Here is a 15,182-nt window from a genome sequence, read left to right on the forward strand (position 1 = left end):
ATGAGGCACCATGGAAGGAAGGTAATGTTGCTACCTGATCAGGAGGAAGGAAGGGCATATTTGTTGAGTATGTACTATGTTTTAAGCATAATACTAGGTATTTACCTTCCTGATTCATTTATTCCTTGCAGTAACCTGGAATGGGAGTTGTTATCCTCATGCTGTTTATGAGGAGACTGAGGCCCAGAGAAGTGAGTAAAGTGTCCACGGTCACATAGCTTATAAGATGTGAAGCTCTAGGTTTGAATCCCACTGGCTTCAAAGCCTTCATAATGTTTTGCTCTCTGTTTTAGACCCTTTCTTTTCAGAGACGTGTCCAGAAGTTAATCAGAAGGGACGGGAAAGCCATACAGGGGACTCAAGCAGGTGCGAGGGGCAGAGACCATGTAATATAGGGAGAAGTCTGAGATCAGAGTAGGGAGGCAGGGGAGGGCCCTGGAGACTGGATTCTCCACCCGCTGATGCAGCCTCAGGCAGGACTTTCCTCGCCGGCCTCCATTTATTCTTGTTAAAAAAAAAAAAAAAAAAAAAAAAGAAGAAGAAGAAGAAAATAAAAGAAAAAAAGCAGTTTTAATTCCGTGATCTCTACCAGCCTTTCCAGCCCTAAAGTTCTGTGTCTCTAAGTACTAAGAGGGCACGAACAGCCTTTCTCTTCTCCCAGGATCTGTTGATTCTGGGTCGTCCCGGAGATGGTGGGGCTCCGGGCCCCCAGCACCAGAACTGCGGACGCGTTAAGTAGGAGGCAGGTCTGGGGCGCCCTCCTCGGCTCCCCTATGATTGTTGAGGGTCCGGAAACAGCACCCCACCCTGCACGGGTGTAAAAAGAAAACTGAGCCCCGAGAGTGACAGTCACTTCTGGGGGCTCGGGTGGCCCGCCCGGCGCGGCTGTCCCAGCCCCGAGCACCGGGAACACCAGGCTGGCGGATCGCTCGGAGGGGGCGGCGGCGAGGGCGCCCGCGGAGGGAGCCCGGCGGGTGGCGGGGCTGCCCCGGAGGCCGACGCTCGGGCCCGGGCGGCAGCGGGAGGCGTCGCTGGGGCGCGGCGCGCCTAGGGGGCGGGGGCGAGGCTCCCGCGAGCAAAGTCCAAGCCCCGCGGCCGCAGCGCCCCGCGCGCCCGGCGGCTCGGACAGACAGCGCGAGGTCCGAGGTGAGTCAGGCCCGGCGCTCCGGGCCGCGGCGGGAAACCCCGGGGCCGCCGCGCGCGAGACCCGGACCGCGGGGCCTCCTCCGGGCGCCCCTCCGGCGTGCGACCGTGTGGCCGGCTCGCACGCCTCGGCGGCGGGCTGTGGGGAAGCTGGTTGTACCCTCGAGCTGTGCCGGGGGCGCCGGGAGCTGAGGCTGTTGGTTTCTCCCCAGGTCGAGATGGATCTGGAGGCGGGAAGGAACGGAACCGTCCCACGCCCCGGGAGAGCGGAGGGCGACTTTGAACTGGGCCCCAGCAGGTACCTCCCCGGCGCCCGCTGCTTTCCTTACAGGCGCATCCGCAGGGCCCCATTCGGCTTCGGCAAAGTGGAGCAATCTGTGGATGCCTTTGTGTCGGGGGCTTCGCTGCAAGGGTCTTGTCTAAGGTTCTGACTTTCCTCAAGGAGTGCCACAGAGGCTCCTTTTGGAACAGGCTTAGGAAGAGGCCGCCTTTAGAAGTGCCGCTTCCCCACTTTGTGCGGGGTGACTCGAGGAGTATCGGTGCTGGGTAACGTTCCCCTTATTATATAACTCAAAATCTTTACAGTTAACTTTCATAAACATCATCCGAGTTCGCTTGCCCTAGAGCATCTGACACCGGCTGTGGATGGTCGCGCTTCTGGAACAGGACCCGAGAGGCAAGAGAGCGACAGCGGCAACAGCCACAAAAACCCTCCTCCCCCTGTTAATTCCTCTTCCGCCAGGGTTATCCCCTCCTCCACCCCTCTCTCAGCACCTCGAAGGTTCGCGTTTCTCCCTCCCGGGCAGTGAGGTGGGGAGGAGGACTGTGGACAGCCTCAGTCTTCCGTAACCTGCGCTTCCAACATCAGTGTTTGTTCAGGGCAAGCCTCAGCCCGTCATTTGCTGGCTGGTGCTCTGAGGCTGACTGGCTCTCCGAGGCCCTCGTTAAGGGCACTTCACAGGCCTTAGTAGGGGCAGAAATGACCAGTCAGTGGTGTGTTGTCTTTGTTTCCTCTTTCAGTGGAAGAATCGTGAATCATTTTCGCCTTTAGCCTCAAATAGTTTCTGAGGCGGTTATGGTCTCTGAGTTCATGCCAGGCCACCCAGGACTGACTGACCTGTGTCATCAAGTAATCACCCAGAGGGACAAATTTATCAGGTTGTGTAGTGTGTCCTCAAGCTGCAAGGGGCCTGATTAGCCAACTGAAAGTATGCCTACCTGATGTTTAAAGAATCATTTTAGCCTGTTAATTTCTTCTTACAGTGATCCTGCTCTGTTCCTTCTAACCACCATGGTATTCATTCATAGAAAATTTAGTTTGCCAAAGAGAATTAGAAAGCAGATGGATGGTATTATTTCTACCAAGGGGAAAAAAAATGTGGTTTTCATCAGCTGGCAATATAGGCTGGGATTGACTGTGAATCTATAAATAGATGGCATTTTTATGAAGGCTATTTATGTACTGCACTGGCTGAACATTTGATGAGTGCACAAAGGAGCTGTCCCTGCAAAAGATGCAGTAATCCCCAGAACTCAAGGGAGTTCTCAGAAATGAAGTTCACAGCCTTGTCTTGGAAACACAAGAAAACAATTCAGAAGAGAAATACAGAAAGTTAATAGTAAGTTAAGACTGTGAGATTAGGAAAGTACATGTTGAGACTAATTTTTATTTAAGAAGAAAAATCAGATCAAAGCTTATTCATTCCAAGGAAGTCAAGCTCCTTCCAGTTATTTAGGGCAAATGGCAAGTCATATGCTAGTTCCAGTCATCCTGCTATACTGCCTATGGCACCTTCTTTTGAACAGATTTAGTGGCAGATGTCTGTCTGATTTTAACAAGTGTTCTAAATAATTTGGGATCGAGTTTTAGGAGCAAAATTTATCACCTACTTAAATTAAATAATTAAATTAAGCTAAATAAAAGTATTTCGATTTTAAAAATCTCTATCCTCATGGAGTTTGCATTATTGTTGGGAGGACAGACATAAAGAATACTTGTGCAAAATAAGTCAGCTACAGCAATTAGAAGGTAATGAATGCTATGGAAAATGTTAATCAAGGCTAGGGAATTGGGGAGGGCAAGGAGGAAGTAATTTGCAGTTTTAAATAGGGCCCTTAAGATAGGTCTTATTGGGAAGGCAGTATTTGAGGAAAGACCGGAAAAGACATGAGAAGGAGGATGGTGTGTGGGTGTCTGAGAGGCAGCATTCCTGGCAGAGGTGTCTGACAATATAAAGATCCTGCTGTGAGAACGTGTTTGGTGTGTTCAGAGAACAACAGCAGAGAGGCCAGTGTGGCTTGAAGCAAAGCAAACAGGAATAGGAGTAAGAAATCTGGTGAGAGGATGCCTTGGTGGCTCAGATGGTTAAGCAGCTGCCTTTGGCTTAGGTCACGATCTCAGGGTCCTGGGATCGGGCCCCATAATCCAGCTCCTGGCTTAGTGGGGAGTCTGCTTCTCCCTCTTCCTCAGCCTCTCCCCCTGCTCGTGCTCTCTGTATCTCTCTGCCTCAAAAGAATAAATAAAATCTTTTTAAAAAAAGAAATGTGATCCAAGAGGTGACAAAGACATCATGTAGGGGCCAAAAACCCAATGTAAGAATTTTGGCTTTTACTTTGAGAAAAATGGGAGCTATTATAGGCTTTTGGAGCATAAGAGTAGCATGATATGACTTGACTCGAGCTTGGGAATGATTATTTGCATGATGTGTTGAGGGCAGACTGAAGTTGGCACAACTGAAAGTTGAGAAACTAGGCAGGAGTTCTCCTGGGCTATTGGGATAGCAGTAAAAGTAATGAGTAGTGGTTGAATTCTAGTTGTACTGCGAATATAGAGCCAACAGGATTTCCTGATACTGCTTCCTTTCGTCCTTCAGAAGAGTAGACTTTACTCTACTTTTAGATCAATACATATTTTTTTTTAGCAACAGAAAAATTTAATTATTTGGCAGATACTAACCTATGTATTTTCTTTCCATGTATGAGCTCTGCAAGGCAGGTGACCCTTTCTCATCCATCCAGATATCCCTGTAGTACCTTGGACAGTTACCTTTGCACTTGGTGATTGCCTTGCAATTTCTTAAACTGGTTAATTTGGACACTTTGTGGATATCGCTGTTTTATATTTGAAAAAAATAGATGTGATAACTACTCAGGTTTATAGTCAGTGACTGTGAAGCATTTGGTAACAGTTTTAAATTCAAACAATTATATATATATTTTTACAGCAACCAAGACAAGAAAAAGAAGAAGAGAATGAACCTGATTGGACCATTAACTTTGGTAAGCCATGAAATATTATATATGAGTAATTCTTATTTCCATTCAAATTTGGTGCCTTGAATCAACAGATGTGGAGTCAGTACTTTATGATTGTCCTAGGTTGGTCATCACCAGACCACATTCTCAAGGTAGTTGATAAAAAAGGTAGGATAGGCTGGCTATGAAACAGAGCAGAGCTAGGACTTGTGTTCATAGCACCTCATGCAGAGATGTGTTTTCCTGAAACAGATCTCTGCATTTGTTTTACACACACACACATATCCAAATTTTGTTTAAAATAAGCTTGCATATAAAGAAAGTGATTGCTAATTACAGAAATTTAGAAATAAGGAAGAAATCTATATTCCAAGAAAATTGATTACATATGGAGCAACATTTAGAGATTCTGATTATGTTTAACACAATTGTCAGTGGTTTTCTGCTAGTACAAGGCAAGTCAACATACTTTTGGGAGAAGTCTAATCTGGTTTTCATTTGTAATATGTCTCAGAATAGTGGGCCAAGAAAGTGTTTCCCACATTGAGTAAGTATGATGGGTTTCAAACTCTGACCGATTATTCCATAGCAAAAAAGATGGTATTAAGTGGCATGTCAGCTGAAACCTCCAGCTTTATAAGTAAATGGATGAAAAGGCACAAACATTCTTAGTCTCAAACACTGGTGCACGTTTCTCATGTCACAACAAAGCCCCTATTCATTCTCTTCTCCCTTATTGTTGTAGTGTTCTTATTTTAAAAATTTAGTGCTTTAGAGAATAAATTGTTTATAAAACTAAATCTGCATTTAATGTACATGTGTTAAATCTGCCTCCTATAGCAAATAAAACACCACAAACTTTGAGGCAAGAGCTTAGTACATTTAATTTGAACTTAAAAGTTAAAATTTAAATTAAATTGAAATATAATCTTTTTTTCCTTGGAATAGATACTTTTTTTTTTGTCCTGAAAGAGGTTCAGGACAAAACTGTTTTTAACAAGAATTAGAAATTCATTGTTTGGTTGAAAATCACTTAAATTTAAGTTTGCTTAAGAGTGCTCGCTTCGGCAGCACATATACTAAAAAAAAGTTTGCTTAAGAAACTGTGCTATTGCTGTGAAATGCTTATAATTTCAAATTTAAGCTCAGAGACAGTGAAATTTTATTTAAATAGCATGAAAAGCATTTAAAATGATTCTCAATTTTATGTAAATGTTCACTAAAGAGAACATGACATGATGATCAGATCCTGTGCTTGTAACTGTGGTCAGTAGACCCAAGTGCTCTATGTCCCTTCCTCAGAGCCACTAAAATGAACCTTGGAAACACTAATCCTTTTTCTAGCAATTTTAGGGATACTTCTCCATTTACTCTCGACTTTACCGGCTCCCCTTGATCTGCTCCAAGCTCCACCTAGCTTCTGACCCTTGTCTCTTTCGGCACTCTAGCTTGCCCTGCATGTTTGATGATGGAATTTGGCCTTCCCATACTGAACTTCTGGAACTCTGTGAGAACAGTTTGCACACCCTCCTCCCCACCAAGTGTGTCTGACCTTAGACTGTCCTGGCCTGTTGACCCTGTTTGACTCAGCTTCAGCTCTCAAAGACCCCACTCTGCCAAGCCTGACTTGTGACTCATTCTCCCCATGACTGTCTTGTCCCCAAAAGGGGTAGAGTGAGAAAACTGGGTGACTCAGTTGATTAAGCATCTGCATTCAGCTCAAGTCATGATCTCAGGGTCCTGGGATCAAGCCGTGCATCAGGCTTGCTGCTCAGCAAGGAGTCTGCTTCTTCCTCTCCCCGCCCCAACTCATGCTCCCTCTCTCCCTCTCAAATAAATAAAAAATCATTTAAATAAATAAATAAAAAGGGACAGAGGTAAGGTATAGAAATGGAAATGTAAGGGAAGGTAGATGTAATCTAGAAGAGAGAGGAAGAGAGAAGACAACAGAAAGATCCATAGAATGATAGTAAAAACCTGGAAGAAAACATGAGAAATGAGAGAGGGCTAAAAAGACAGGGACAAAGTCTTTGACGTCCTGGGTCATTGATTGGCTGGTTAGTTCTTGGGCATTGTACATGTCACTATAACAACTAGTGTCCGCCTTCTAAGTGATAGTACTAAATACACCGTACAGTGATACTTCAAAATCTAGGACCCTTGGTGTGGCCAAGGTGTGACCCACCAGGCCTTTTTTGCCTCTTTTTAACATCAGCTCCCATACTCTGCACTCCAGGATTTCCCCTGCAGGGAGTTCTCTGAGCACTGCATGTGGTTTCGAGGTACCTTGCTTTTCTAAGCCTAAATACCCCCAATTCATCTGTTCCCTCAATTCTTCTTCTGCAAATTCTCCCTTATCCTTCCAGATTCTTCAAGGAGCATCGTCTCCATAAGCAGGACTTCCCTAGAATACACATGTAAGCACTCCATAATGCTTTTTCATTTCACTTCTGAGCTGCCTTTTAAAAAGCTACCTGAAACCTCTTAAGAGGAACTTACCCACAAGACTCAGGGGATCTGTTTCCTCCTTATTTGTAATTCTCTCTCTGAAATATTTTGAATATTGTTTTGAAGGACGTGATGTGTGTATACTTAGCGTTTTCTCCTAGCTGCTTTTAACTGACTACATAGTAGCTCTGGAAGATCAAACCATATTTCTTCATGGAGCTAAACTTTTATCCCTTCTGATTATATTATAATCATTCAACCAAAGAAGATACTGATGAAACAGAATCAGATTATTTCTTCACAGGATATAAAACCAAGAATCATAAAATTAATCTGTCAATAATTTGGATGGAAATCCTCCTTTTTCCCTATTACATTTATCTGCAACTACTGACCTTAAATAAAGTACTAACCTTAAGTAATATTATTGACCTTAGAGGAGCCTGGATGCCTCAGTTGGTGAAGTGTCCGACTCTTGGTTTCGGCTCAGGTCATGATCTCAGGGTCCTGGGATCAAGCCCAGCAAGGGGCTCCTGCAGGGCTCTTGCAGGGCTCTGCACTCAGCAGGGAGTCTGCTTAAGGACTCCCTCGCTCTTCCCCTGCCTTGTTCCTCAACCCCTACTCACTCTCACATAACTCTCTCTCTCTCTCTCTCTCTAAAATTAAATAAATAAATAAATAAATGAATAAATAATTTTTAAAGAAAGTACTGACCTTAAATAAAATCCAAAGAATATATAGTTACAGAGAAAGAAAAATTCTTTTCTATAAAATATTCTTTTATTTTCTTTCTTTTTATTTTGTAGTTTCGGTATTCTGACTGGCAGGATAAATTATTGATGTCCCTGGGCACCATCATGGCCATAGCTCATGGAGCAGGTCTCCCCCTCATGATGATAGTATTTGGACAAATGACCGACAAATTCGTTGATACTGCAGGAAACTTCTCCTTTCCGGGTAAGCATTTGTCTATTTTTTTTTTTTTTAACATACATTGTACTCCTTTAACTGGATGAAAGATCAAAGGTTGATTTTGCTCTTTCTCGTCCACTTGATTAATGGTTTGCCCTCTGGCTAACTCCAGGTATCACTGAAGAAGTTATAAAATTTTCAGAAAATTCCTTGAATACTCTTTAAATTTCAACCACTAGACCTATCCTGTTTGACTTTTAATACAGAATAAGAAAATGTACAAAGACTTTTGCATCTAAATAAAGCAGGGAAATCCCTCTCCTTGAGGACAGCAGAACTGTCATCTGAGTACACCTATACAATGTCCATCTTTTGGTGATGACAGACATGTTTCAAAATACTTCCGTTAGTATGGCCATACTTCTTAGCTACACTCAGCTTATAAATCTTTTGCTGGATTTCTTTTTTCTTTTCTCTCCCTGCATCCTTTTTGTCAACATTCTGTCCATCTTCTGACTGTAATGTCTGGTTCAACCAGGTTGACTGGAGCTTGATCTAACACTTCACTAAAGAGTAAATGGTTTCAGTATGAGAATGATGTGTTTTGAAACCCACACAGAGGAGTGTAATTACTAAAGAGCCAAGGATTCTCATAAGTTAGTGTCACCTGTAAGAGGGACTGTAGCAACAGCACTAGAGTCAGGTTCCAGTGGACAGAGTTATTTTCATATTAGCCATGATCAACACAGATGGTGAAACCTTGATGCTTTCTACCAAGCCTCATGGCCCAGCTCCTCCCAAGAGACCTTGTAGGCACTAGGCCGGAAAAGATTGAGGGAAGCTATATTGGCACACAGATGGTGTAAAGAAGGGAAAAAAATTGATAAAGATATGGCAGCTTACAATGCAAAGATGCCTAAGAAAAAGTGGACTCTGGCATTTAGATCAGTTGGAGTTTTCAGGGTTTGCTGATTCAGAACTATGTATTTGGTTAGCATTGCAGAACTTAAGTGTTATTACCTAAGAGAATAGGATTGCTTGATTTGTACAATAAGGTCTATTTACATAAACATTAATATCTTTTAGAAATCTAGTAAAGGTACCTTTTAAATTTTTGTTTATTTATTTTTATTAAAGATTTTATTTATGTGTTTGTTAGAGAGAGAGAATGCACACAGGTAGGGGGAGTGGTGGGCAGAGAGAGAGAGGCTGGGATCCCAGAGGGGACCCTGGGATCATGATGTGAGCCAAAGGCAGATGCTTAACCAACTGAGCTACACCCAGCTGCCCCTAAAGAATAGACTTTAAATAAACATCATCTCTACAAGATGAGCAACTGTGTTCTGCTAAGGCTAAGTACAGATATGTATCGATCTTCTCTCAACTTCCATGATTTTTGCTAAACTCTAGGACTCTCAACATACCGGTGAGCTCTCGGGATTTAGACTGAGTAGGAAATTTAAAGATTTCACTTTCTCCAAAAAGGTATGACAATATTATCTTTACAAACTACTAAAGAGTGGGCATTGGAAATTAATAACATTTGAGGGACTTCTCATCGCAAGTCCTCTAAGACAGCCTGTAAGCCTGATGTCAGATGTGGCTGTGGAAGACCAGGGGTCATTTCATCTGGAGGTTACAGAAAGTAAGTTGGCAACTCTGGGGAGTTTATCACCCCAGCAATGACAGGTTTTTAAGTGATTTGCTCATGCCATTCCCCTGAGAGACCTTGAATTTGACCCTGGGCACAGCACATGGCACCTATCTGCCATGCCCAGCTTCAAAGCTACTTGGTTGCATAATTAGAAACAAGTAAAAAACAAACAAACTGTTCCAAATAAGAAAGTTGTGGAGTTATTCTGGTCCTAGTGAAAATAAAAACAGGACTACTAAAATGGATCCAAACACTAACTTACCTGTGTTAAGTGTAGGGCATTATTTTAACCTCATTTTTAAAAAACTTAATTGAGATAAAATACATAACAAAATTTACCATCTTAACCATTTTTAAGTGTGCAGTTCAGTAGTGTTAAGTATATTCACACTGTTGTACAGTCAATCTCCAGATTTTTTTTTCATCTTGTAAAAACTGAGACTCTGTACCCATCAAACCACCAGCCCTGCCTGAGGCTCTGTACTCAGCACAGAATCTTCTTGTCCCTCTCCCTCCCGTCTTGCTCTCTCTCTTTCCCTCAGGTAAATACAAATCTTTTTAAAAAGGCACTTTTGGGATGCCTGGGTGGCTCTGTTGGTTAAGCATCTGCCTTCAGCTCAGGTCATGATCCCAGGGTCCTGGGATCGAATCCACCATCAGACTCCTTGCTCAGTGGGCAGCCTCCTTCTCCCTCTCCCTCTGCTGTGCTCTATCTCTCTCTCAAATAAATTAATACAATCACTTTTTTGAAAGTCTATTCTTAAAAATTGTTGGACCCTTGGACAGTTGGACTTACTGGGAGTCAAATAGGAAGGGAATGTTACAAGAAAACAAGGTTTAAATTACAAGAGGGTTTGACAGTGAGTGATTGTGAAGAAAGCACATCCTATCAACAGAATAAAGGTCCTCAGTGACAAGGTTTTTCTCTCACAATGAATCAGTTGTGTAGAAACTGAGTTATGTGTGTTCTGCATCCAAAACCTCAATGACAGAGTCAAAGGAGACATTTTTTATGAAGAGTATCAGGAACTTAATATATTTTATGTCAAGTATATGTAACTGTAATGATCTAGAAAATTCTGTAGAGAAATCAATGTACACTGCATGCCTTTGTATTGCCACGTGGTTGAGAGGAAAAGGCATTTTGGAGACCCCATTTATTTTAAGTAACTATACGTACTAAGTTGCCTGGACAAACACCAGCTCTTTGCTTTGTGCTGGATATTTCCATATGGTAAAAGAAGTTCTAGGCAGAACTGAGGAAGGCAGACATTGATTTGAGACTTAAATACGACAGTTAGGACTCTCTTTATAATGTCTCCCTAGGTAATCCTTAAGATATGCATTTATTTAAACCTTTCACTTACTAACTGTATGACCTTGGGCAAGTTACTTAACCTCTGTGATTCTTACTATGCTCATCTTTTAAAGGTGATCATAGACTTAAGGATAGAATTAAATGAGATGTTTACAAAAGTAGAAGATAGTAAATGATTGATAAATATTGGGAAAAACTAACTGTGAATACTTGGAAAAGAAGTGACCGCTCTAATCCATCCATCTACGGACTTTATGAGAGCGCTCTAAAATGAATAGGCAACTTCAAGAATTCTCCATTTCCTTATTCTGGGAGGCATTCAGGCAAACCAGAGTGAGGCCCACCCTAACACATTAGAATCAAATGGGGACATTTTTTAGAAATGTGATGCTCTAGCTGCCTTCGGCTCAGGTCATGATCCCAGCGTCCTGGGATCGAGTCCCACATGGGGCTCCTTGCTCGGCAGGGAGCCTGCTTCTCCCTCTGCCTCTGCCTGCCTCTTTGTCTGCCTGTGTTTGCTCTCTGCCCCCCTCTCTCTCTGATAAATAAATAAAATCTTAAAAAAAAAAAAAAAAAAAAGAAAGAAATGTGATGCTCTAGACTCAGCCCGAGGTTCTGACTGAACTGTTCTTGCATGAAGCCTGGGCAAATGTATTTTTTTCAAGCTCTCCATGTGAGTCTAACAGGCACATAGCACTGAGAACCCCTGAACTAGGTGACTTAGAGGTTGTTTATGAGACCGAGGTATAACAGGTAGCATCTGAGAAGACCAGGCCTAGGCCCTTTCAAATCTAGAGTCGCATTAGATCTCCAGATCTAGAATTTCAGATCAAGAGGCCCATGAGATGTCCAGGTCTAGAATCTTATGATATTTCCTGGTCTAGAATTTCAGATCTAGAGTCCCATAAGATTTCCTGGTCTAGAATTCCAGATCTAGAATCCCATGACTTTTCTAGGAACACATCAACACGTATCTGCCTTACTTTAGTCCTTGGGCAGCAAAAACTTTCCTAGGAGCTCCTAGGGTTATTAACCCAGGCCTAGATTGCCATTCTTGGCTTGGACTCTAAGGAGCATTTCAAATTTTGAATGCCCATAGATTCTTATTTCCTAGGAGAGAGAATCAGTCTGAGTTATAATGTGCTCACTGAGAGAGTGTAAACATTTGAAGGAGGCATTTAGAGGAGAGTAAAATTCATTCAAGATTCTACCTGATTTTTAAGTTCTGGGGGAAAACTAAACCTGTACACATATATGTGTGGCATTTCCCCAAGGTTTGAACAATGATTTCCACCATTACCAAGCTTTAAGTAGCTTGTCTGCCTCTAATTCCAAATACCATTCCAATTTGGCATCTGAAAGCGGCCATATTTAAGAACTCAGGGAGGAAGTGAGCAGACACAACTGAACTGATAAGAACAGAAGTGAAATAGGGTCTGACTCCCAAGGACCTGAAAGCTGATGGAGAGCTAGATTAATAAGCAGAAACATTTTACCATGAACATCCGTGGAAGTTACAGTTTTGAGGGAGAAATTATGCCATAGTCAAGGCTGCATGCCTGGTAATTGATCCTGAGTTTAAGTTTTAAATAAGTTTTTAAGCTTTAATGTTTAAGTTTCGACTTTAGCCCCTTTGGAAGAAGATAAGGAAGATACACCACAACCAGAAAACATTACTATGGGGTTATTTATGCATGATAAGTGAACAAAGACTAATTTCTGTCTTAGCACCATGGTAAATAGGGAAATATCTACTTTGGTATGTTTTCTCAACAGTGCTGTGGTGGTTATTTTGTTCTATTATTTTGGCATGGATTGTTTCTTTTATACTTTTTCATTTTGTGGTTGTGTGTTTTTCAATTTTTAAAGACTTTTATTTATTTATTTGAGAGAGAGTGAGAAAGAGCATGGGTGGGGCAGGAGAGGGAGAAGCAGACTCCCCTCTGAGCAGGAAGCCCAACTCAGGGCTTGATCCCAAAACCCCAGGATCATGACCTGAACTGAAGGCAGATGCTTGGCCAACTGAGCTACCCAGGCATCCCTCACTTTGTGTTTTTTAAGAAGTGAAGATAGTCATTACTGCATGAAACCATTAGTGTAGTATGAAGTTCGGAGCTATATGTATAGTGTGAGGACTCTCAGCCTCCTTGCTAACTGTGTGACTTTGGACAAATTACTTTATCACCCTGTGCCTCAATTTCCTCATCTGTGAAATGGGAATTCACAAAGGAGTCCTACATCATAGGGGTGTGGTGGAAATTAAATGAATTAATACATGTAAAGTGTTCAGAACAGAGCCTGGCAGATAACAAATGCTCAATACATGCTAGCTATTATTACAACAGGAACAGCACATAGACGTTTTCATCAAATTAGTTCAAATTAATATACAATAATATTTCCTTCCAATCAATACCACTTTAAAAATACCAGAATATAGTTTTGCCAACAAACAAGATGTGGAATCCAGGATCACAACCAACTGCCAGTGAGCAACTGTCGTGTCTTTAGACAACTGACTTATCTTCCTTGTCTCTAATTTTCCCTCCTTTACAATGCATGTAATTCAGCCTTTGTACCCCTGATGGGAAAAGGAAGCACCCAAGGGAAAACACACATGTAATCAAACAAAATTAACAAAAGCAATTATCTATAAAGTGCATTTGGCCTCTAAGAAAAAATGCCCCTTGAATTCTGTCCTTTCTCTTGAAACCATTTCTTTTTTCTTCCTCTGCCTTCTATATGCTCTGCCTGCCCTCCATCCACTCCTCTCTGCTGCCTTAGGAACCTGCTTTGCTAAAGTCCTGAGACCGCCAGGATCAGGGACGAACCTAGGAGAGCGATCTTTCCCCATCTGGGCCCTAGATGTCCTGCATCTAAACCCGTGGACTCTCTATTGGAGCAAAGTGAAAAGTATTCATTGAGGTTGAAAAAAAAAGAAGATTTTTAAAACCTGGTAACATTTTCAAAAATGTCTTATTTTTGTTTTGTTTTGTTTTTATTTAGTGAATTTTTCATTGTCAATGCTAAATCCAGGCAGAATTCTGGAAGAAGAAATGACTAGGTAATTGGCTAATACGTACATATATATATATGTAGGTATTCTATATATAAATATACATTTATATATATAAATATGATATACTTTTAAAAATGTTTTATTTGAGAATAATTGCAAACTTTCAGAGAAATAAGAATATACAAAGAGCCTCTGTATAGTCTTTACATTTTATTATATTCTTTGACCTATTGTTATCATTGATTTTTTAATGATTTATTTATTTTAGAGGGAGAGAGAGAGAGAGCAGGAGTGGGTTAGGGACAGAGGGAGAGAGAGAATCTCAAGCAGACTCCCTGCTGAGAGTGGAGCTCCAGTCCAGGACCCCGAGATCATGACCTGAGCCAAAAATCATGAGTCAGCAGCTTAACTGACCGAACCACCCGGCACCCCCTGGCCGGTTGTTATCGTTATACCCAGTCCCCTCACCGCCACCATCTGACGTAACTTGCATACATCATTGTGGCCCCTTCCTCATAAATACTTCAGTGTGCTTTCTAAGCATAGGATACTCTCTTCATAACCATAGCACAATTATCAATGTCGGCGAATTTAATACTGATACAATACTTTGATCTAATCTATCATTTGTATTCCAGTTTTGTCAGCTGATCCAATAATGTCCTTTATGGCATTTTTCCCTTCCGTCAGCCTTTTTTTTTTTTTTTTTTTTTAAGATTTTATTTATTTGACAGAGAGATCACAAGTAGGTGGAGAGACAGGCAGAGAGAGAGGGGGGAAGCAGGCTCCCCGCCAAGCAGAGCCCCATGTGGGGCTTGATTCCAGGACCCTGAGACCATGACCCAAGCTGAAGGCAGAGGCTTAACCCACTGAGCCACCCAGATGGCCCCCTTTGTTCTTCTTACGAGAAATCTCAAAAGCCTGTGCCATAATGTTTGTATGCTTACTTATCAATTAATCCTGCTGATTTAAATGAGCTCCATCCATATGCTACTGCAGGCCTGAAAGGCTTCTTTCTGGAAACAGTTTGTAAAATTATATAAAAAGTATCTTTGAGAGTATCAAAACTGAATTTGTTCTTTTTTTAAAATTCTATTTATTTGAGAGAGAGAGAGTGAGCATGAGCAGGGCAGAGGGCATAGGGAGAGGGAGAAGTCGACTCTCTATGGAGCAGGGAGCCCGATGTGGGGCTCGATTCCAAGACCCTGGGATCATGACCTGAGCTGAAGGGAAATACTTAACCAACTGAGCCACCCAGGCACCCCAAATTTGTTCTTTTTAATGATACTAACTTTCCTCTAACTTAGTTAAGACTTCGCTCAGGGGCGCCTGGGTGGCTCAGTGGGTTAGGCCTCTGCCTTCGGCTCAGGTCATGATCCCAGGGGACTGGGACCGAGTCCCACATTGGGCTCTCTGCTCAGCAGGGAGCCTGC

General features: G+C 42.2%; 1 protein-coding gene across 1 annotated transcript in view; it reads left to right on the forward strand.

Moving 5' to 3' along the window:
* The first annotated feature begins 1,064 nt into the window (after positions 1 to 1,064).
* Positions 1,065 to 15,182, forward strand: part of LOC132015976 (phosphatidylcholine translocator ABCB4) — a 65,068-nt gene continuing 50,950 nt past the window's right edge. The window contains exons 1-5 of the mRNA XM_059396927.1: positions 1,065 to 1,146; positions 1,356 to 1,441; positions 4,368 to 4,422; positions 7,653 to 7,803; positions 13,737 to 13,794. Coding sequence (XP_059252910.1) covers positions 1,362 to 1,441; positions 4,368 to 4,422; positions 7,653 to 7,803; positions 13,737 to 13,794 — 344 coding nt within the window. The 5' untranslated portion in view covers positions 1,065 to 1,146; positions 1,356 to 1,361. The remainder of the gene's footprint in view (positions 1,147 to 1,355; positions 1,442 to 4,367; positions 4,423 to 7,652; positions 7,804 to 13,736; positions 13,795 to 15,182) is intronic.

This window comes from Mustela nigripes, chromosome 4 (assembly GCF_022355385.1).
Source record: "Mustela nigripes isolate SB6536 chromosome 4, MUSNIG.SB6536, whole genome shotgun sequence".
Taxonomy (NCBI): Eukaryota; Metazoa; Chordata; class Mammalia; order Carnivora; family Mustelidae; genus Mustela; species Mustela nigripes.